General features: G+C 43.8%; 1 protein-coding gene across 3 annotated transcripts in view; it reads right to left on the reverse strand.

The window, feature by feature from the left end:
* The window catches only part of GLIPR2 (GLI pathogenesis-related 2), a 43213-nt gene that overhangs the window by 17305 nt on the left and 3875 nt on the right, over nucleotides 1–22033 (reverse strand). Inside the window, exons 1-2 of one of the 3 annotated variants that reach the window (XM_015411391.1) lie at nucleotides 11322–11378; nucleotides 11012–11128 (exon numbers count right to left, since the gene is read on the reverse strand). In XM_015411391.1, coding sequence (XP_015266877.1) covers nucleotides 11012–11024 — 13 coding nt within the window. In that variant the 5' untranslated portion in view covers nucleotides 11025–11128; nucleotides 11322–11378. Of the gene's footprint in view, nucleotides 1–11011; nucleotides 11129–11321; nucleotides 11379–12652; nucleotides 12664–22033 lie in introns of those variants that run through there. The other 2 variants (XM_015411393.1, XM_015411392.1) reach the window with 2 other exon arrangements.

Here is a 22033-nt window from a genome sequence, read left to right on the forward strand (position 1 = left end):
CCGTCTGGGGCAAGTGATGCTCTGTATTGTTGGTGCTGGGGGGGGGCAACAGTGGGGAGGGCTTCTAGTGTCCTGGACGCACTGCTGGACCTCCTGGTGGCCCCTGGTATTTTTGGCCACTGTGTGACAGAATGTTGGACTGGATGGGCCATTGGCTTGATCCAACATTGGCTTATCTTCAGTGTTCCCTCTAAGCTGAGTCAGTGTGAGCTAGCTCACAGTTTTTTAGTCTCTGGCTCACACATTTCTGTCTTTGCTCAGGAAGGATGGCTCCAGAGCAAACAAATTTATGCAGTAGCCAAATCGCTCGCTCACAGCTTTCATGACAGTAGCTCACAAAATAGAATGTTTGCTCACAAGACTCCACAGCCTAGAGGGAACATTGCTTCTCTTATGTTCTTATGTAAGATTTACAAGGTACAAGCTTTTGAAAAGCTTATGCCCTGGAAATCTTGTTGGTCTTTGAAGTGCTACTGGGCTTGAATTTTGCTTTTCTATTGCAGACCAACACAACTACCTTCCTGAAAGCATGCAAAACATGTACACTTAATGGGGGGCTCCACTACAACATGGCTTTCCGAACATTACTTATCTTCAAACACTATCTTCTGATCCAGAAAGCACATTTTAAACTCTCATAAATCCAGCAGGACATCTTTTTTGCTTTAGTGGTACGTCACTCTGTTGGACCCATACAGAATGTACAAGATCCCATACTAGACCTTTGACATCTGAAAGCTACTATGCATATTTGCCAATAAGCTGGGTTTTTAAAAAACTCAGTCCACATATAAAGGAATGTGCAATCCTAAATCTGCTGCCACTGTTATAAAAATACATGTGCAAGCAACGGTCACTTCCCCCCACCCCAGATATGGGGAGATCCTCCTGACACATGGAAACCATCAGCTGCATAAAGCTGGAATACATCATCAGGTCAACAGTCAAGTGATGCTAGCATTTCTTAAAAGCTGCAACTGTCGTAGTGCTAGGCAACACGAATTCTCTGTTGCTAACAATAAAAGACGAATTCACTTCCTGTCTCGGCCCCCCCTGGAGCCTGAAAGACATCCAAACACAGAGGCTGCTTTGTCGGTTTGGTACTGTCGGCACAATGGATTTCTCAAGGCCAAGGAAGAAAAAAAGGGAACAGCTGTACTTGGAAGTGGGAGAAGTAAGAGTCGTTTGATGATACAAGCTTTGCAGGAAAAAAAGAGTATGAGAGTCTGGCATACCTAAAGTATAATTTTATTATATGTTTTTGGGAGCTGACCCTAAAAACTTATTTATTCAGGAGAAAGTCCCTTCCATTTAACTTTCAACAAATTGCAGACACAGAGTGTGTGAAGTGCTCTAAGTTCCTGTAAAATTCTATATAAGTATCACTAAATCCCATTCGTCACGCAAGGGTCTGCAAGGGCCCTGCTGCTGTAGCTCAAGACAGCAGCTGGAGACACAAAACTCAAGTAGAGGGGAAATCTTCGCCAGCTAACTTTCAGTGTCTTCTGGTAGCTGCTGTTCTAATTTCTGAAATAAATTTGCTGTTCTTTAAAAATCTAGAACCATTTGAAACAATCCTCTGCATTGTATACAATCATTTGGTGTTAGAATCACAAAGGAGTCACAGTTTCTGGTAAATGGTCCAATTTCCCTTTCTTTGAATTCTGACTCATGTATGCAGAAATCTATTACAGAGTCTCCAGTGACTCACTCAGATTTTCTTCTCTGCCCTTAGCCTTCAGAACCAAGAGACAAGACCCAGTTGTTTAGACATGCATGGAGTAAGGAATTTGAAATCAGATACGGGAAAAAGATCTCTATAAACCCACCCATGGACCTACCACGGAAAAGAGACTTTTCAGAGCCCGGGAAAAGGGATCAAGGAATAGCTCCATCCAGTCAACAACATCGAGCTGCACCTACCATTTCCCCCTACCCTAAAAGCCTGGTGCAGACATAATATTCCTGATCTGCTAACCCTATTTAGGAGACTGAGGTCCTTTCCACATTTGCCTGCCACTCTGGATTTTCCAGTGTTTGAGTCAAGGCAATTTAAGTCCATGGCAAAACAGCATCCAAACAACCTGGAAAAAAACCACGGAAGGGAGGGAATGTAAGGCAGAATGGGGGGGGAAACCTGGAATAAAAAGGTTGAACTCGATTTTAGTGCAGAATTGGGGGGGGGGGACACCTGGATTAAAAAGGTGGTTGCATTTTATTTTAGTGCAGAATTGCTTGGAGGACACTGCAGTGAACATGGATTAAAAGGAGAATGTAGAAGGGGCCTGAGATCATGCTGGCGGTGGTTGATTTGCGTGAACGGCTTGTGGGGGGTTGTAAATATAGGAGAGGTCCCCACTTTTAAATATCTGGAGATCCAATCTTATCTTGGCAAGGACATACATCAGCTATCAGAGTCTACCCCCGCCCCCACCTTTATATGTGAATTAACAAATGTGACTGCCATTGACTCATCTGAATAGATTCAGGTGGGTAGCCGTATGTATCTGAAGTGTGTGTATACACGAAAGCTTATACCTTGAATAAAACTTTGGCCCCGGTCACACGGGCCGGATATCGCGGGGGGGAGGCGTGGCTGTTTGCCCCGCAGCGAAATAACGTGCGACTGCGCGATCAGGCGTCCCCTCACAGTCCCGTGGTTAGGGGGGAGGTGCCGATCACACGACACGCCAAAGAAGCGGCGCGGCGTGGCAAACGGGGTTGTGGGGTTTTTTTTAACCTGAAGTATGTGCATGCCCCGTTGGGTGCTTGTGCGCATCCCTGGAGACTTCAGGGGGAAAAACCTTTTCGCAATGGGGCATGGGCGGGAGCCGGATGCCACCGGAAACGCGATCAGACACCCGCCCTTGCCCCGCGGTTTCCGGAAACTAGTACCTCTGAGGTACTAGTTTTTAACCGCGCATCTTCGGAGGGAAGCCTCGGGTTTGCCACAGGAGCTCTACGCTTCCCAGATGTGGCGGTGAGATCGTACCCAGAAAATCCGCCTATCTTCCGTCACAGTAGTGTGGGTACTGCTCCGTGTGACCGCAGCCTTTGTTGGTCTTAAAGGTGCCACTGGACTCAAACTTTGTTCTGTTGACACATCTGGTTTCATTCAAGATCAGCCTTCGCAACATTTCTCTTGACAGGCTATACTCCAGCAGTAGCAATGCCCATCAATGGATAACTGCTCCACAAAGGAGTTGTCTTGAGTATTTCTGTAATCTTAACCATTACCGTCTATAGGAATCCTGCCCTTTATGGAAAGGAGGTGGACCACGGCTCTTATCATTCCAACTGGTGCTCCTTGGAGCAGATACAGGAGAGCTCTTCAGTCTTTATTCTGGGTTGTTTCTAAAGACTGCCTTTGTTATATGCTCCACAATTCTGTGCAAAGTGTTATTTGGGCTATGGACTTAACCCTCAAAAGTCTTGCTTGTGGGAGTGGCCAGACTTTCTTTGCTCCTTTAAAAAAACATAGCTGTGTGGATGTATCTAGGTCCATTTACAAGGTCTGAACTTTCCCCCCACAGCCACGATCTGATACTGGAAGTAAGCCATAATAAAAGGCCTGAAATGATGGACTGTGGGGAGTTCAGGGGGGGGGAGGGGGCAGAATTCAGTCCTCCTAATCAGCAATATGCCTTTTGATGCTAAAATCAGACACACAAACACACCACCGAGCTCATTTGATACATGAACAAACAGGGTACGCACACAGAAAACAAAACATGACTCCCAGCATCGTATCTAGTTTGGTCCCAGAGTGCAAGGAAACTGATCTGAGACACAGTCTTTGTTACGGACTTTTTGGTCTAGGAATCATCTCGTTTACTCAGTTTTGTATACAGCACTACCTGTTCAAAGCAGATCACATCTAGCAGAGCTATTCCCATTAGCTGGTATTTCCTTTATCAAGAAAAGTCTTTATTAGGCAGTGCTCTCAAGCAACACCTTTGGCATGTCACAGTACTAAATTATGGCCCCGTTCACACGGCGAATTTGCCGCGGGAGAGCCACAATTGGATGGCGGATTTTTCCGGGCGCGATCACACCAAAACATCTGGCAAGTGGAGCGCACCTGTGGCCAACCTGTGGCATGCCGCCGAAAATGCGCAATAAAAAAATACCTCCTCAAAGGTAGTAGCAAACTGTTTGCCACAGGCTGCCTCCAGACTCCCTTGGTGTGATCGTGCTGGCGCGGCTTTTCCCTCCAGCCATCTTTGTTGCAGCGCAAACGTTGAGGGCCACAACCGTGGGTTACCACCGCAAATAGCCATGCCTCCCCCTACACACACATTTTCCGGCACGTGTGACCGGGGCCATAATCAGCATTTATATCTGCACACAAGTTGGGGGATATTGCCCACTGCATTTTTCATCCCTATTACATGAGAAAGATCTAGATAATGTTTTATCTGGGATCTTTTTACATGGCTCATAAATGTTCAAAAAGTCAGTTTTTGCTATCTGACTCGAATGAGTTTGCTATCTACAAAACATCAGGGTGTGTGTGTTTCTTAATGAATTTCTAATTCACTAAGAGAATTAGAAATGAGTATGTTAACTGAATTGCTATCCTGCGTCATGGAGTTGCGGGGGGGTGCCACTGCAGGGTGTGCGTGCACACTGAGACGTCCAGAGGTGGTTTGCCGTTGCCTGCCTCTGCATCCCAACAACTCTGGCATTCCTTGGAGGCCTCCCATCCAAATACTAGCCACGGCTGACCCTGCTTAGCTTCTGAGAGCTGATGAGATCAGGCCAACCTGGGCTATCCAAGTCAGGGCTGTCATGGAGATAGTTTGATCTAATTTCTTGTCCAGCAGGCTGTTTTAGATAACAAACCCTTGGTTTCTGTAAATTTTTGTTACCCCAAAACATACTGTATTTTTTAAAAACATTAAAGGGAGCTTTTCAGAACTTATGAAGAGATGCTATTGGGAAACTGCAAGAGGATTAGTCAGTTATAGATACTCCAGGCAAAGCTTAGCAGACGCAAAATGGCCAGTTTTCCATGTGGCTATTTAGTATGTATGGAATCGATTTTCTTATGGTATGTATGGCGTGGACTGATGTATATTTGATATTAAGTCTTTTATAAGGTGATATGCAATTGTTTCTGATTAATATTAATATTAATGTTGATTATTTCCGCATTATGGTAGGTTGTTAGAATATAGAGAGCATTTTCATACAACTGTGGGTGATTTCCACAAGCGCTGCTCCGCGCTCACTCCTCCCTTTTGCCCGGATGGTATGTGTCAATTTCACACAAGCTGCTGCGCGGCCGCATTTTGCCCCGCAGCTTCGTGCGATTTTCCCCACGTCTACTCAATCCTCAAAAACCATCGGGCCAAAGAGAAGAGTGAGCGTGGAGCAGCGCTTGTAGGAAATCACCCTGTGGCTCAGTTGTAGAGCATCTGCTTGGTATGCAGAAAGTCCCAGATTCAATCCCTGGGGCCCCCTGTTAAAGGCATCAGGTACTCGGGTGACATGAAAGACCTCTGCTGGAGAGCCGCTGCCAGTCCGAGTAGAAAATACTGATCTCAATGGACCAGAAGGTCTGATTCAGTAAAAGGCAGCTTCATGTGTTCAAGCCCACTTTGAGTCTCTCACATTGAACAGCTCTCTGAATATCTGACTGTTGTTAAAGCAGAAGAGAAAAGCGTAAGGGGAGCACTTATAATATGCATGAGCATTCTGGCCAATGTATGTGATGCACTCACGTCACAAAGCAGTCAAAGCCAAATCCACTTTAGGTCTTGTGTGTGGAGGGGCTTGCATCTTTCAACCAGAGATGTTACTGAACTTTATAAACACGTTGATTCAATTCAAAATTTTCAGCTTTAAGACACGCTTGGACGTTGCGCCTCTCCCCAGTCATACTAATGATTTCATTTAAAATACTGTCATTAAATATGATGCTTGACTTTGACTATTATAAATATTTGCATATTAATGACATATAATATAGAAGGTGCACAGGTGCCACAAGCATGGTGGGAAGGTGGTGTTGAAGAAACAAATGAAAACTAGAGAAGAAAAGTGATGGGATGAAACACAAATACTGCATAGGGGCAGAGTACAAACGAAGAAAGTTTGTGGTCAGACTGCTTTTACTAAGAGACTAAAAAGTACATCTGAGCTCTCTCTTGCTATTTGTGCCACTTAATGTTGTTAATATGGGATAAAATGGAGAAAGGAAGTTGAATTCTAGTCTGTTTAGGCTTTATAGCTGTCTTTTCGACCAATTTAAGAACAAACTCATTGAAGCCTCAAAAGTGGGACTGTAGAATTGTAAATGTATCTTCCTCTTGCAGGGAAGTTCCATTACACCTATAAGTCTAGCCCATAACTATAAGTCACCATATCTGGAGGATGATAATCTCGGTGTTTAGATGCATTATACCCCTTCCACATGCATGGAATGGACAACAGGGCTATCATCTTTGCAAGTGTCCAGAGGCTAGAAATATGGGGCTGGACCAAACAAGGTTTTCTGCTGGAAAGAAAGGGAGGAGACATCATATTTGGCCACCCAGGAAGGCTTTGCTAAGAGCCATGGGGCCCGCATGTACCAAACCCAGGGGGTTGGAGTCTGGAGGGGAACTGGGGTGAGTGAAAAAGCCAGCTGGTCACAACAACCCACCTTGCTGGACTAGATAGACCTTGATGTGGTCCAGACCTCGTGACTTTCAGAAAATGCACCTCTGTGCTGGAGCAGCATTATCCTCCCATATGTTGTTTAGAAGATTTCCTAACCCTGCTTCTCATTCTGGTCAATGATTGCTGGCTTCTATTTTTCAATTAAATAATCCCTTCTTCCTTCTCCCTCTCAGAAATGCAATTATCTGAAATGAAATCACCAGCAAGATAGTCTCCCCTCTTCACTTCTGCTTTCATATTCTGTTCTTTGTGGATGAGTTCATTCCCTTCCACATAACAGGAAACAGCTGCTGCAGACAGGCATCCCCAGAAACGAGTTGGCATCATACGGGGTTGTTGTTTTTCCGGGTGGGGAACAACCAGCTTCTCCCACCTTTTGCTGTAAGGCACAGACGTCCTTGTCTTCATGCCAAATGCTGGGTCTGTGATTTGTTTTGGCCTTCCCCACCATTCTCCAGAAGGGCTCTCCAGTTTTTGTGCCTCTTGTGTGTTTACAGTTTTGTTTATTTTGTTTTTAAAAAACCTCAATAATTTTTTTAAAACAGCAAAACTACTCAAGGGGAAAATGAGGTGGGATTCTGGTTCCAACCTGCAGAACCAGTTTTCCCTGAACCAAGTTCTGGAAAGGAATAGGTATGACTACAAACAATGTGGCCTGGGCACTTCCAGAGCACGACACACTTTGTTTTTCAAGTACATCTGCACACACCCTGAGATGATCAAGTGTGGCAAACTCTATAACATCAGTAACCCCAAACCCTGCCTGGCTGAACAGTGAGGTCATATACTGCATGAAGAAGTGCTTCTGGCCTCACGTGCACACGGACAGTTAGATTCAGGTGGGTAGCCGTGTCAGTCTGCAGCAGTAGAACAAAGTTTTGAGTCCAGCAGTGGCACCCTTAAGGCCAACATTCCTGGTAAAAGCGTGTCCAGCAGTGGCACCCTTAAGGCCAACAGAGTTTTAGTCCTGGTAAAAGCTTTGTGTGCATGCACACTTCTTCAGAAAAGGAGCTGCGGTGGCTCAAGGGGTTAAGACGCTGAACTGCAGGCTGTGGAAGGTTGGTAGTTCAGCAGTTCGAGACCCGGGTGCCGCATGATGGAGTGAGCTCCCATCTCTAGTTCCAGCTCCTGCCAACCTAGCAGTTCGAAAGCAAGAAATTGCAAGTAGATAAATAGGTACCACTTCGGTGGGAAGGTAACAGCGTTCCGTGTGTCTTGGTGTTTAGTCATGCCGGCCACATGACCACGGAAACATCTTCGGACAGTGCTGGCTCTTCGGCTTTGAAACGGAGATGAGCACCGCAACCCTAGAGTTGGATTCGACTGGCTTTCAAGCAAGGGAACCTTTACCTTTACACTTCTTCAGATCTGCACAAGTGTGCGTGCATAGAAAAACTTATACCAGGAATAAAACTTTGTTAGCCTTTAAGGTGCCACTGGACTCAAACATGGGCAGTTAGTTTATCTGACTATCCAGTTTGTATACAGAAACACTGGCTCACAACTTCCATACAGATAAACAGAGGTTGTGACACAATGGAGTACAACCTGCATTTACCATCGCTGTCCCCAGAGACCATGGAGATAGATGGTGGATACTATTTGTGTGGAATACCGAAATGCAAATCTCTTCCTCCTGCTTCTCATGTGAAAGTGAGGAATATGGGGCGGGACTCGAGCCTACCCTGGATTTTGAACTCGTAACAGGAACATTTGCAAATGAAGAGTTAGTGTATGTCCTACCACCCAGCCACAGGGAGACCAGCCAAGGCAGCCTCTTTTACCAGCAGGCCCTAATAAATCAAGTGGTACTCTCTAAACTGCAGAAGGTTGAGCATACTTGCTGGGGAGACCAATAAGGAGACGATGCCATGACCTGTCCTGCCTTCTCTTGCTGGTTATGAGCTGTTTTTGCCTTCCTTCATCGTCTGCTCTCCAACTCATGAGCCTATGTGGAAGGTCGGGATATAAATCTAATAATAAATAAATATAAATAAATAAATGGTGTCTATGCACACATACACACCTTCCACAGAACCTTCTTCACACCTTGCCTGTCTTTCTGTCCCTTGAAAACTGCAAAGATTGATAGCAGCAACACATGCAAAGGAACATGAAAGAGGAACCTGTTTCCTTCAATCACTCTGCCAAGACACATGAGGTCAGATAAGCTCCTTCTTGGGCTGTGGTCACACTGGCGGCTTGGCACGATATGGTGCCGCCTCTAATTGAACTGGTTTAAAGCTTTGCAGGACATATCAGCCACACAGCACACCCTGCTGCGGGTTACCCACTGAGACATCTCATGGTAAAGCATCCACATCATTGCAGCGCCTCAGCCACAGAGCGCACTGCAAAAAAACCCACCAAAATTCATGTGTGCGCACAAATGCACATGTGCAGACACATCCACACACAGGCAATTAAAAAAACCACCTCCCTGGCAGCAGAATGGATCTGGAGGTTCAGACTGGCAAATCCGTTCTGCGCGTGCTCCCCCATGTTCAGACATCTGGCCATGCACAATGACTGTGCGGGGAACCGAAAACAACACTTGTGATGTGGTGCCTTTTAAACCCGGCTCTAAGTCATCCTGTGATGGGATAAGTGTGGCTGGGGAACGCCTGACAGATGTGGCTGTCTGACTGCGCCCATTTGATCTGGAGGGGAGGAGTGGCTGTGTCAGGCCAAAGTGCCTGTGTGATCACAGCCTTGGCTTCACTCTGCAATGGTCTTGCAGGTGGGAGGGTGGCAGAGGGCATCTAACCCATGACCCACTGGACCACTGTCCTAGGCTGCCATACAAGTGGATGGTATTACACTCCCACTAGGAATTCTGGCACAGAAGACAGAGGCCAGAGAAACAGTGGACGGACTTCATCAGGAAAAGCCACTCCCCTCCCTAGGCTGCAATCCCATCACCCCAGTGTAATTAGCCACACGTATGCTATTTCACTGATGACTTTCCCTCACCCGATAATAACTGGCTCAGCAAGCTATGACCACTACAGTCACATGACCAAACAACACTGGGCAACTGGATCAATTTTTTCAGTTTAGCCACAGGGTTTAAGGACTGCCGTCTTTATTTCTGTCTGGGTTCCTTGCCTTTTTTCTGGTGCTTTATTTTACCCAGGAAAATTTTCCACTCCACATATGTAAATATGTTTTCTTTGTTTGTAAGCTGCCTTGAGCTCCACAGGGAAAAAAGGTGGCTCATAAATGTTTTGAATAAACAAATAAATAGAAATACAGTCTCTGTTTATCTATAGTTGTCAGAGTCACTGTGCTGCGAATCAATCACGTTAGATAGGCTAAATGTGGGATATGAAGCACGGACAGACACCTGTGCTTGTATATGGGGGCCCGTCCCACCCGCCTCGGAGTTGCCAGGGGTGTGTGTGTCGCTCTCCAGGCCTTCCCTCTGTAGCCAGGCACACAGAGGTTTTGACTGTAGTGGGCGTGGCCAACTTTGAAGCCAGCCAGAACTCCGTTCCTGTGCGTTCCTGCCCAAAAATAGCCCTGGGTGCGGATTTCCCCATCACTGTATCTGTTATGCTGGAAAAAAGCTGCAGCTGTCATTTTCCTACCTGATGTGCACTTTTTAAAACTATAGACGACCTGCCAGAGATTGCAGGTGGCCGCGGCATGGGATTTGGATTTGGGGACCAGAACCCGGAGTCAGAAGCTTTTCCTTCTGCCTCGCTGAGTAGGGCTGCCAGACCTAGAACAACTGCTCCAGAAAAACAAAGGATTACCCCCCTGTTTCCAAAGGGCTCCTCCAGGAACAAATGGAATTATCCCCAGAGCCTGCCATATTGTCTGACCATCCCACCTGGGAACAATGCCGTGCAAAAGGCAGCCAATATAATCGAAGGAAAATCAGATTGCCCGCCCACCCCATAACTCATACCAAAGCAGCTATTTGCCTTCTTGCCAAATAGTCTGGTGCTAATAGCTGCTTGCTTCCCGCGTACCATTAATCACACACTCCTACAAATTGAATGTTTCAACCATAGCAATACATGCACTAGAGTAAAACATCCACCCACAAAGGAAGGTTTTAAAGCTACACGACTCTCACGGCAATGATCTTGCAAGCATCCTGCTGATCAGGTTTTTGAACAACATTCTGTCTTTAAGTTCAAATAACATTGTATCCAAAATACAGCTACAAATTTACACCATATACGGGTTTCCCAGCTTCCAAGAAACTCTTTCCAGGATACTTCATGCTGATAACCATTAAGATCTATAGCAAGTAGGAAAGCACAGGGAATGGTCTTGGCGGAGATCTGCTTAGAGGGAACACAAAATGCAAGCTTCATCTAAGCATTTTACGAACCTGACTTTCCCATGGCCACGTCCTTGATGGCTAGCTGGAGAATCTGCTTTTCGAAACGCTGTTCTTGTTTTGCCGTGAGCTGCCAGCAATTTCCTGGTAGTGCTATGACTCCGTTGCCTGCATGAAATAGACTGAACAATAAGAGTGCAGCCACCCATTTGCAGCGCTCAAGTAGCCCGGCAATGCCTTATAAGGAATAAGGAACTTTTCCCCCCTTCCTCTTAACGAGCTCCCTCTTTGTGGTCAGGGGATATTTATCTAACAGAATAACTCAGCAACCCAAGAAAAACACTATAGTGATTCCACATACCAATTTAGTTATGCAATAGGAAATTTCTGAACACTGGATTGGGCGAAGCTGGTAAAAGTGATGGTACTTGAACATGTCGCGGACACGGTTTTTTAAAAAAGAACAGCTGTCGCAATGTTGCACGTGATGCAAGGGATTCCCGGGAACTGTGCAGTTTCTTCTGTACAGCAATCCCGCACTGTGCTTTGCGAAAGCCACTGTGGCCTCAACAGGCAATTCGAAGTACACACAGGAATGTCCAGCATTTGGCTTTCTCGACACCTGATGTCTTGCACTTGAGGCCGTGGAGACACATTTTCGTCTCTGGGGACATGAAAGTACTCTAGATAGCGTTCGATCCATGGTGGCTGGTTCAGAAGTCCCATACAGCAATCGTATACAGAGTCCTGAGGGATTGAACCGTGTTCACTGGCTCTATAGGGTTGCCAGCCACCACGTGGGGCCTGGGGATCTCCTGGAATTACAGTTGATCTCCAGATGATAGAGTTCAGTTCCCTGAAGTCAATGGCTGCTTTGGAGGGTGGGCTGTATAGAATTATACCACACTAAGATTTTTCCCCTCCCCAAACCCCACCCTCCTCAGGCCCCACCCCTAAATCTCCAGGAATTTCCCAACCTAGAGGCGGCAACCCTAGGCTCTTGGCTTCCACCTACACATATCTGCCTGACATTGGCACAGCACCTGTGTGCGTATGAACTGCAAGGCACACAGGCTCCATCTTTGGAATTGGGAACGCTGCTTTTTTATGGTCCCAATTCTACTCTGCTCACATACAGTTTATGTGAATTTGCTATGCTCATGCACTGGGGCAAATGCACACAGATGGAGCTGGCTCAGTGCTCCTAGCACCACTTCTGTGCAAATTACCCTGTGTCTACAATGTCACAGGTATAGCGCTAGACGTGCAAGTGATCACTTGGTGTTTTGTGACAAGTTACACAAGTTGCCAAGTGGCCTTTAAGAAAAGGACATTGAGGTTCTCTTCTTCTCTGCCCTAACCTGGTTTGCAGTGTTTATCCTGCTTACTACAAACGAGGCGGTGGCTGCAAGTCAGCACTGGGTGTGGTTGGGAGGCAACAAAGATTTATGTTTGTTATCTAGGTAGTTCATGTGTGCATACACTTGTTAAGTTGATGACAAAGATAGTCTTCAGTGTAAAGTCAGTGTGGTGTAGTGGTTAAGTGCGCGGACTCTAATCTGGGAAAAGCGGGTTTGATTCCCCACTCCTCCACTCGCAGCCGCTGGATGACCTTGGGCAAGCCCTAGTTCTGATAAGAGCTGTTCTTGAAAAAAGAGCAGTTTCTGTCAGAGCTCTCTCAGCCCCACCTACCTCTCAGGGTGTCTGTTGTAGGGAGCAGAAGGGGAAGGAGTTTGTAAGCTGCACTGAGACACCTTTGGGTAGTGAAGGGTGGGGTATAAATCCAATCTCTTCTTCTTCTTCTAAAGCCTTTCTGTGTGATCTATTTATTGACAGATGTATCTATCCAAGTCCTTAAAAAAAGAGAGTCTAAGGTTGCTAAAAACCAAACAAATAACACACTATAAAATATAGCATAGTATAAAACAGTCCTAATATGACCTGGATGGTCTACGCTGGCCCAATCTCATCAGATCTCAGAAGCTAAGCAGGGTGGGCGCTGGTTAGCACTTGGATGGGAGACCACCAAGGAAGTCCGGGATCGCTACACAGAAGCAGGCAATGGCATTGGCAAACCACCTCTGCTCATCTCTTGCCTTGAAAACCCGACGGAGTTACCATATGGCGGCTGCGACTTGATGGGACCTTCCGCCATCATAAAACACTGTGTGCATGTGTGTGTTTGCATACACATACAGGCACGACAGCAGCAAAATAATAATAATAAACATAAACAGCAATGGAAAATACCCAGCAGGACAATTATTAGTATCAAAACTAAAGCTATTTCATAACAGCAATTAAACACTTCTCTGGAAGCAGTCAAAACACCAATTTATCTGGCATCAGTAAGAACATCACTTTTTACAGCACCTACTAGAATAGGAAAAAGAGCCACAACTTCAACACCAGGTGAAACAGAAACAACTAAAATGATAGAGCAAGGATGGTGCTAAGCCAGCCTTCTGCTGAAGAAATTTCCACAGTCATAGTACTACCATTCATTGGTGTGGGCTCTTGCACCTCCCCACATCACTGGGTTAGGGCTTTAAATGTGAAAAAACAGCGCTTTGAATTCCAGAAACATCCTGGAAGCCAATAAACATCTTTCAAAGGAAGGGCAATATGGACACTAGGGGGGTGGTCTCTCTGTTAATACCCTGGCCTCAGCACTTTGAACCAGCTGCAGTTTCCAAGAGGTTTTCAAATTGATCCCACATACGAGTGTGTCACAGTACTATAATCTAATGTCAGTGTGACCAGAGCACAAATAATTGTGTATGTGTGTGAAGTAACGTCAAGTCACAGCCAACTTATGGAGACTCCATAGGCCTTTCCACCTACCTCCCAGGGTGTCTGTTGTGGGGAGGGGAAAGGAAAGGAGATTGTAAGCCACTCTGAGACGCCTTTGGGTAGTGAAGGGCGGGGTATAAATGCAATCCTTGTTCTTTTCAGAGTTGGTTGAAACTGAATCCTGATAAAATGGGGGTTTTGTGGTTGGGGGGGTCAACTCCTGGCTCTTTTTTTAATATACTTTTTATTAGGTTTTTACAATAATATGCATACTTATAACATAATTTAAATACACATCCAATTGACTCCCTGTACTTCAAATATATTCTGAACAGCAACAAGTCAACCAAGCCTAATTACATTTTTCTTCTAGTCAGTCACTGAGTAAAGTAATTTTCAGGTACATACTTACATTAATATTTTTAAGATTCAACTTGATCATTTATGAATTTGTAATCTTTATAAATATTAAATCAACCATCCTTCAAAATCCATATTGTTCCCTCAAGACAAGATGCTGAAAAAATTCCTACTAGTTCCAATATCCAATAAATTTTCTGTTTTTATAATAAACATAAGTCATAGGTTTTAAATTTTTATATTATTTTGGCTTGATTTTATTTTTATTTTATTTTATTTTTTATGTTATTATTTCAATATTTTCATTGTCTACCTCCCAACTATTCAAGTCAGGATTGTCCTCAAACAAAACTAATATAACATCCGTAATTAAATTTACTTTAGGAAAATACTATAGCATCAATATAATCTCCACTCATTTCTTGAGTATCTTCCATACATTAATTCCATTATATTTTGTCACTATGCATAATCACTTTTCTCTACAACATACATATTCAGTCCCCAAAATTTACTATCACATGCCTAATTATCTCCTCCAACATTTAAATAATTTTAGCATAACCCTCTTCCATTCCATTTGATTACCTTCTATAGCTCTACTATCTCTTTTTTACCAACACCCTTTAATTTATATCCCCTCACTCTTACTACTATTTTCTATAAACTAACAGCACATTAATCTGGTCAGTTCATTCCAATTTACTCAGTCTCAAAAAGAAAAGAAAAGTTACATAAACATTTTTACATTATTCAGGTCAATTCATTCCAATTTACTCAGTCTCAAAAAGAAAAGAAAAAAATTACATAAACATTATTACCTACCCCTTTTCCTTTTAAATATATCTTGATCCAACCTAGTTTATCCACTTTTATATGCCTAATTATCCACTCCAACATTTAATTATTATTAACTTAACCCTCTACCATACAACTTAATTGCCTTCCTCATGGAATCAAGCCATAACATTAATTCAAAAGCCGAATACGGATGATAATGAAATCAAAAATTACAGACCAATATCGCTATTAAATACGGATATCGCTATTAAATACGGCTTATAAAATTTTTGCTTCAATACTAGCTACAAGATTGAAAAAAATTCTAAAAGTAATACATTAGGATCAGGCCGGATTCCTTCCAAAAAGGCAAATCAAGAATAACATCAGAACCATAATAAACGTCCTAGAGTATTATGAAGTACATCCAGATAAGGAAATGATGCTAATATTTTTAGACGCTGAAAAATCATTTGATAATGTAAACTGGAAATTTATGTTACAAAAGCTGGAAGCTTGGAATTGTGGTCTAAATTTTCTAACTATGATTAAAGCCATTTATAAAAGACAAGTCGTGAAAATACAAATAAACGGTGACATCACACAAGATATTGAAATCCAAAAACGAACCAGACAAGGATGTCCTTTATCATCATTGTTATTCATTTTTCCATTAATGGAGCAAATAAGAGAAAATGACTCAATCAAGGGTCTAAAAATAAAAGAAGAATTTAAAGTTCTGGGGGTTAAAGTTCAAGCCTTTGCAGAAGATCTTGTATTTATGCTAGAGAATCCAATAACGTCAATAGCGACTCTTGTAAAAACAATACAGGATTACGGATTAGTAGCAGGTCTAAAAATAAACTTCAAGAAAACAAACATTTTAACAAAAAACTGTACAAAACAAGCAACAGAGAAAATTCAAGTGTTATCTAAGATGGAAATAGTAAAAAAGGTCAAATATTTAGGAATAACAATATCAAATAGAAATATCACGCCGCTAGAAGACAACTACAATAAATTGCTGATGGAAATTAAAAAAGATTTACAAAAATGGAAGGAATTGAAAATTTCATTTATGGGTAGGATAGCAGCTATTAAGATGAATGTGTTACCTAGATTTCTATTTTTGGCCCAAAACATACCAATTCTAAGGAAAAGAAGCTATTTTCAAGAGTGGGGAAAAATCTGCAATAAATTTATATGGAATAACAAAAAAACCAAGAATTAACCGTAAAAACATGCAAGATAGAAAAGAAACAGGGGGGTTTGGGGTACCAAACTGGAACTTATACTACAAAGCAGCAGCGTTAACATGGATTAAAGACTGGATAACACTAGAAAACATTAGATTATTAAATCTGGAAGGCCATGACCTATCAATGGGATGGCATAAATATGTATGGTACGAAGAAGAGAAATCCCCAAGGAGATTTATATAGCATACAATAAGAGGCGCTTTAATGATAATATGGAAAGACATAAAAAAGCGATATTATTTAAAAATTCCTAAATGGGTGGCACCAATAGAAGCATTTACAATACCAACATTGATCGAGAAAGGCAAAAAAGTGACATATCAAGATCTTTTAGATAAAAATAATAAACTAAAGAAGGAAGAACAATTGGTAACACAGAATGTGAGGCTTACGTGGTGGGATAGCATGCAACTAGCCTTGAGATTTAATGCAGATAATAAAATAGGATTTTATACAGACAATAATGAACTGGATAAGATATGGCTTTCCTCCAGTGACAAACAAATACAGAAATTATATAAATTTTTAATTACAGATTACTTGTTAGATGAAACTGTCAAAGGAGCAATGATAGCATGGACGAAAGACTTACAACATATTTTGGAAGCAGAGCAATGGGGGGAAATTTGGAATTCAATAACATTAATGAGAACAATTCCCTATAAAGAAAACATATACAAGATGTTTTATAGGTGGCACTGGACGCCTGAGAAAATAGCAAAATGTTATAAAAATGCTAATAAGAACTGTTGGAAATGTAAAAAAATGTTGGTACATTTCTTCACATGTGGTGGAGGTGTGAAAGAATACAAAGATATTGGCAAAAAAAATCCATAAAATGGTAGATTAAATTACGGGAATTTATGTAACATTTACACCAGAAAGTGTTTTATTAAATATTCTTCCAGAAACTTATAGTAAAGCAAATAAATATGTAATAACTTATATTTTTACAGCGGCAAGAATTTTTGTTGTTGTTGTTGTTGTTCAGAATATTATTAGCCAAATGTTGGAAAGAAGAAAAAGTACCCTCAATACCAGAAGTAACAGAGGAAGTATTAACACTAGTGGAAATGGATAGTCTAAGTTTAATATTACAAGGGAAGAGTAAAGAAATATTTGAAAAAAGATGGAAAATGTTCTATATATGGTTAGATAATATAACAAAAATTAGTACGTAAAGATGGAATGTAAAATGAAGATAAGATGTATCTTTGTTAAAGCATAAAAATGACTTGCACAAATATCAATGTAAAACGAAGAGTTGATGTATATACATGTTAAAAAATTATAAATACAAATGGGAAAGAAAAAAAAGAAACTAAATACCATTCAATTGGAATTTCAGACTCTCTCAGTATCAAGTATAAATCATGTCCAAAGAGAACAACCACTGTTGCCCCGAAAAGAAAATAGCACTCAACGCTTAACTCCTTCTCTCTCCATTCCTAGCCGCTTTGTTTTTCCATTTTGCACCAATAAATTCGGGGTATTTTGCTAACCTTCTTCTTTAAACATGAAAACATATGTACTCAAAGTTCTTTAATTTGAAGTTCCTTCTGTATTGCTTTGTTGCTGTAATTGTAATCCATACGAATTCAAATATAGATAAAAATGGGAGGCAGCGGCTATGGGGAACATGGTGGCCACGCTCCCCTTCGCAAACTGCTCATGCTTCAGGGCAAGAAGTGGATACCCCCCCACTTTTGCCAGTCACGGGAGGGACCACAGCAAAGCTTCCTGCTCCAGATCTCTCTCCAGGAGATCTGGCGGGGCTCTCCCGGGAGCCGGGAGGCCCCAAAAGAAGCAGAAAGGAATTGGGCGTCTCAGAGCGTTCCGAGAGCCGCCTGTCGCTGCACTGTGCCGACCGGAAGTTCTCAACTCCTGGCTCTTGATGGAGTGCCCTTATTACAGGCATTGACTGTCCAGAGCCTGGGTGTGATTCTGGATGCCTCCTTGTCAATGGAGGCCCAGATCACAAACATTGCCACAAACTGGCCCCTTAACTGTCTCGCACTGACCTGGCCATGGTAATCCATGTAACAGTCACCTCCAGGTTAGACTACTGTAACTCACTCTATGTTGGGCTGCCCTTGAGGCTGACCCAGAAACTCCAACCGATCCCCTCGTAGGGTAAATAATCAACCTGTGCTGCGTGAGGTGCACTGGCTTCCAGTGGAGTACCGGATCAGGTTAAAGGTTATGGTGTTAACCTTTAAAGTCCTTAACAGCCTGTGACCCACGTACCTTAACAGCCTGTGACCCACTCCTGGTATACCCCCCAGATAGGGTTGACAAGTCACTTACCCCTAAAAGCGGGGGAGAGCTGGTCCTGTCCTGGGACATAGTCGTGCGCGCACCGCGATGACGTCACTCGGAAGGGACATCATCACATTGGGCATGTCGCCAGCTGACGCTCTAGCAATCAGCCTAGAAACTCTATGATACCATAGAGTTTTCAGGCTGATTACTACAGTGTCAGCTGGCGACGTGCCCAGCGCAATGATGTCACCTCTGGGTGACGTCATTGTGCCAGGCACCTCGGACCGAACCGGGCACTTTGGGGGCAGGGTTCCCCCCGCCGGCCAGATCCAGACTGGCAGAATGGGGGCCCTTTGAGCGGAGGATCCTCCATCCTCCCGGGGGACCTGGCAGCCCTACCCCCAGAACAGCTTTACACTTAGGAGATAAAAACTTCCTGGAGGTCCCTGGCCCGAGGGACATCTGGCTGTCCTCAACAAGGGCTGGGGCTTTTTCTGCCCTCGCCCCTACCTGGTAGGACTGTCTGCCGAATAACACCTGTTCCCTGTGGGACTAGTGGCCCATTCTGCAGGGCATGTACGGCAGAGATGTTCCACCAGGCATTTGGTTGAGGACAGCAACAGTTTTTCATTTAGTCTGGCACTACTACTCCTTTCTCTACCTACCTCCTCTACGAGGGAGACAAGATTTCTAGGAATTATCACCATCAGACTGGCTCAGGGCTGCTGTGATATGTATTTTATGTGAAATGTATTTTATGCACTATTTTAAATTCTGAATCTTTGTAAAACTCTTGTAATTTTATCATTGTTGTACACTGCCCTGAGCCCTGCTTTTTAGGGGAGGGTGGCCTAAAAGTCGAACTTAATAAATAAATAAAATACATCTTCAAGGCAAGAGACAGAGATGGTTTACCATCGCCTGCCTCTGTGCAGCAACACTGAATTTCCTTGGTGGTCTCCCATCCAAGTACTAACTAGGGGTGTGATCACATGAGCAGTTTGGCCCGACATAGCCACCCCTCCCCTCCGGATTAAATGGGTGCAGCCACGCAGGCATATCTGTCAGGCGTTCCCCAGCCATACTCACCCCATCATAGGATGACTTGGAGCCCAGTGGTGTTTTTGGTTCCCCGTATATTGTGCGTAGCTGGGTATCTGAATGCGGGGGAGCGTGCACAAAACGGAATGGCGGTCTGAACCTGCAGCATGCACATGCATTTGCACAAGCACATATGCGCCCACCTGCCTTTTGACAACTGACCAGGCAGTGCACTCCATGGTTGAGGCGCTGCAGTGATGTGGATGCTTGACCAGGGGACGGCTGCGTGGGTAACCTGCAGCAAGGCGTGCTATCTGGAATCTGGATTATATGCCCCGTAACATTTTAAACCAGTACAATTAGAGGCAGGGCCACATCATGCCAAGCTGCCAGTGTGATCACACCCTCCAGTGGTGTTTTTGGTTCCCCGTATATTCATTGTGCGTAGCTGGGTGTCTGAACGCGGGGGAGCATGCACAAAACGGAATGGCAGTCTGAACCTGCAGCATGCACATGCATTTGCACAAGCACATATGCGCCCACCTGCCTTTTGACAACTGACCGGGCCGCAAAATACCTGGAGATTTCAGGGGTGGAGCCTGAGGAAGGAGGGGTTTGGGGAGGAAAGGGACTTCAATGGGGTAAAATGCCATACAGTCCACCTTCCAAAGTGACCCTTTTCTCCAGGTGAACTGATCTCTGTTCCCCAAAGAGCAGTTGTAATAGCAGATCTCCAGGTATTGTCTGGAGGTTGGGAACCCTAGCTGTCCAGGTGAGGGCCTACAAATACCTGTAGCTTGATCAGTCCTCTCCAGGAAGGGGGCTACTAGTTTGCCAATAAATAAACGGCAAAGGGTGCCTCTTGAGCATCCAAGGAGAGAGCCTGACCTGGGGGGAGGAACCTGCTACTCTTCACAACGTTTTTTGTTTAAATGGGACTGGCCATGCAGTCAGCACCGACATGAGGAATAGCGGGGCACTGAAGATATTTCTTTTGCTTTTCAGATTCACAGCTCATGAAAGAGCAGCCGGGAGCATAATCGACAGGTTTTATTGAGGCTGAGAATAAACCCCCCCCCCCAATAAACTGATGGGGTGGTCTGGATCTAGTTTTGTGGGTTATTAATAAAAGGGAATAATTACAAAAATCAAAAGATGGCCTTTCCTTCCAACATAGGGTTGCCAACCTCCAGGTGGCACCTGGAGATCCCCTGCCATTACAATTGATCTCCGGACGACCAAGATGGGTTCACCTGGAGAAAATGGCGGCTCTGAAGGGTAGATTCTAAGCCATTATACCATGCTGAGGTTCCTTCCCAGGTTCCATCCCCCAAATCTCCAGGTATTCCCTAACCCAGAGCTGGCAACACTATTCCAACATGAGTAACTTATAAGATAAAGAAACAAATGCTATCTCCCATGTCCTTCCACAAAGGTAATTATATCGAGTTTTGGAAATATGCAGACGTACTGAAATGTAACTGATAAATCAGCTGATTAAAAGGTAAATTATTAATCATCTCAATCGGTATGAAGGAGTATGAAGGAAACTGTTCTCACTTCCTAAGGGTTGCGTGCATCCCATCTTAAATAAAAATCTAAACCATTCTGTTGCACGCAGTAATAGATGAAGGCCCCAAAGCACCGCTGAAGGAAGGAAGCAACAGGCAGAGCTAACTTACGAACTGTCACCACAGACACAGATATATGACTACCACAACAATGGGTCTGTAATGCATGATCCCTGAGAAAACAAGCCGCGAGGAGGTATTGCAACTGCAGCATTCTCTGTAGTTTAAGTAGACAATCTGGGAACTACAGCCCTACCCAAGTGTATTTATTCAGAATTAGAGCTGTACTAAGTTCAATAGGATTTACTTCCTAGTAAATATGCACGAGAAGGTAGTTTAAATGTTTGTCCAAGGGCCTGGAGAATAGGAATAGAACAATGAGCACAGCTATCATGCAAAAGGGTTGACTTCAGCACTGTTGTGCATTAAAGCATGCATGCTCTTTGTTCTGTCTTCCTAGCCACAGACTAGCCCATTCCAAAGTAAAGAAATTCTACCTATGGGCCTCTTTGCTGCTTAAACAAGAACAAAACCCTCCTCACTATCAGAACCTTGAAAAGCACCACCTCATTTCTATGGAGGAAGCATCCAGGGACATTCTGGCACTTTGCTATTGCAAGATATGCTAATTAAACTGTAATGGTAGAACCAGTTATACTTCTACTAGGCAAATTAGCACAGTTAGAATTTCAAGGTTAGGAGTCCTACCTTCTAGGCCATGGCAAAGGGCTACAGCGGGCCTGAACATATCTATTGGAAAGTCCCACTAAACACAGCTGGATTGCTAAGGCAGATACTATTGGCTTAACCAGGGAAACACCTCAGCCCGTGTTCCACAGTGAAGTACTCTCCATAGCTCTGATCGAAGGGCATGATGAGATTTTTGAACTTGCAACAACAACAAAAAGGGCTTGGTCTGGGCTGCAGATTTCTCCTTTCCTTTTGCTTTCCTGTTGCTCTTGGAAAATCCACTCTCCCATTTGCTCCGCAGTCTCTTCTCACACACA

The sequence above is a fragment of the Gekko japonicus genome, unplaced genomic scaffold (assembly GCF_001447785.1).
Source record: "Gekko japonicus isolate JY-2015 unplaced genomic scaffold, Gekko_japonicus_V1.1 scaffold2903, whole genome shotgun sequence".
Classification (NCBI taxonomy): domain Eukaryota; kingdom Metazoa; phylum Chordata; class Lepidosauria; order Squamata; family Gekkonidae; genus Gekko; species Gekko japonicus.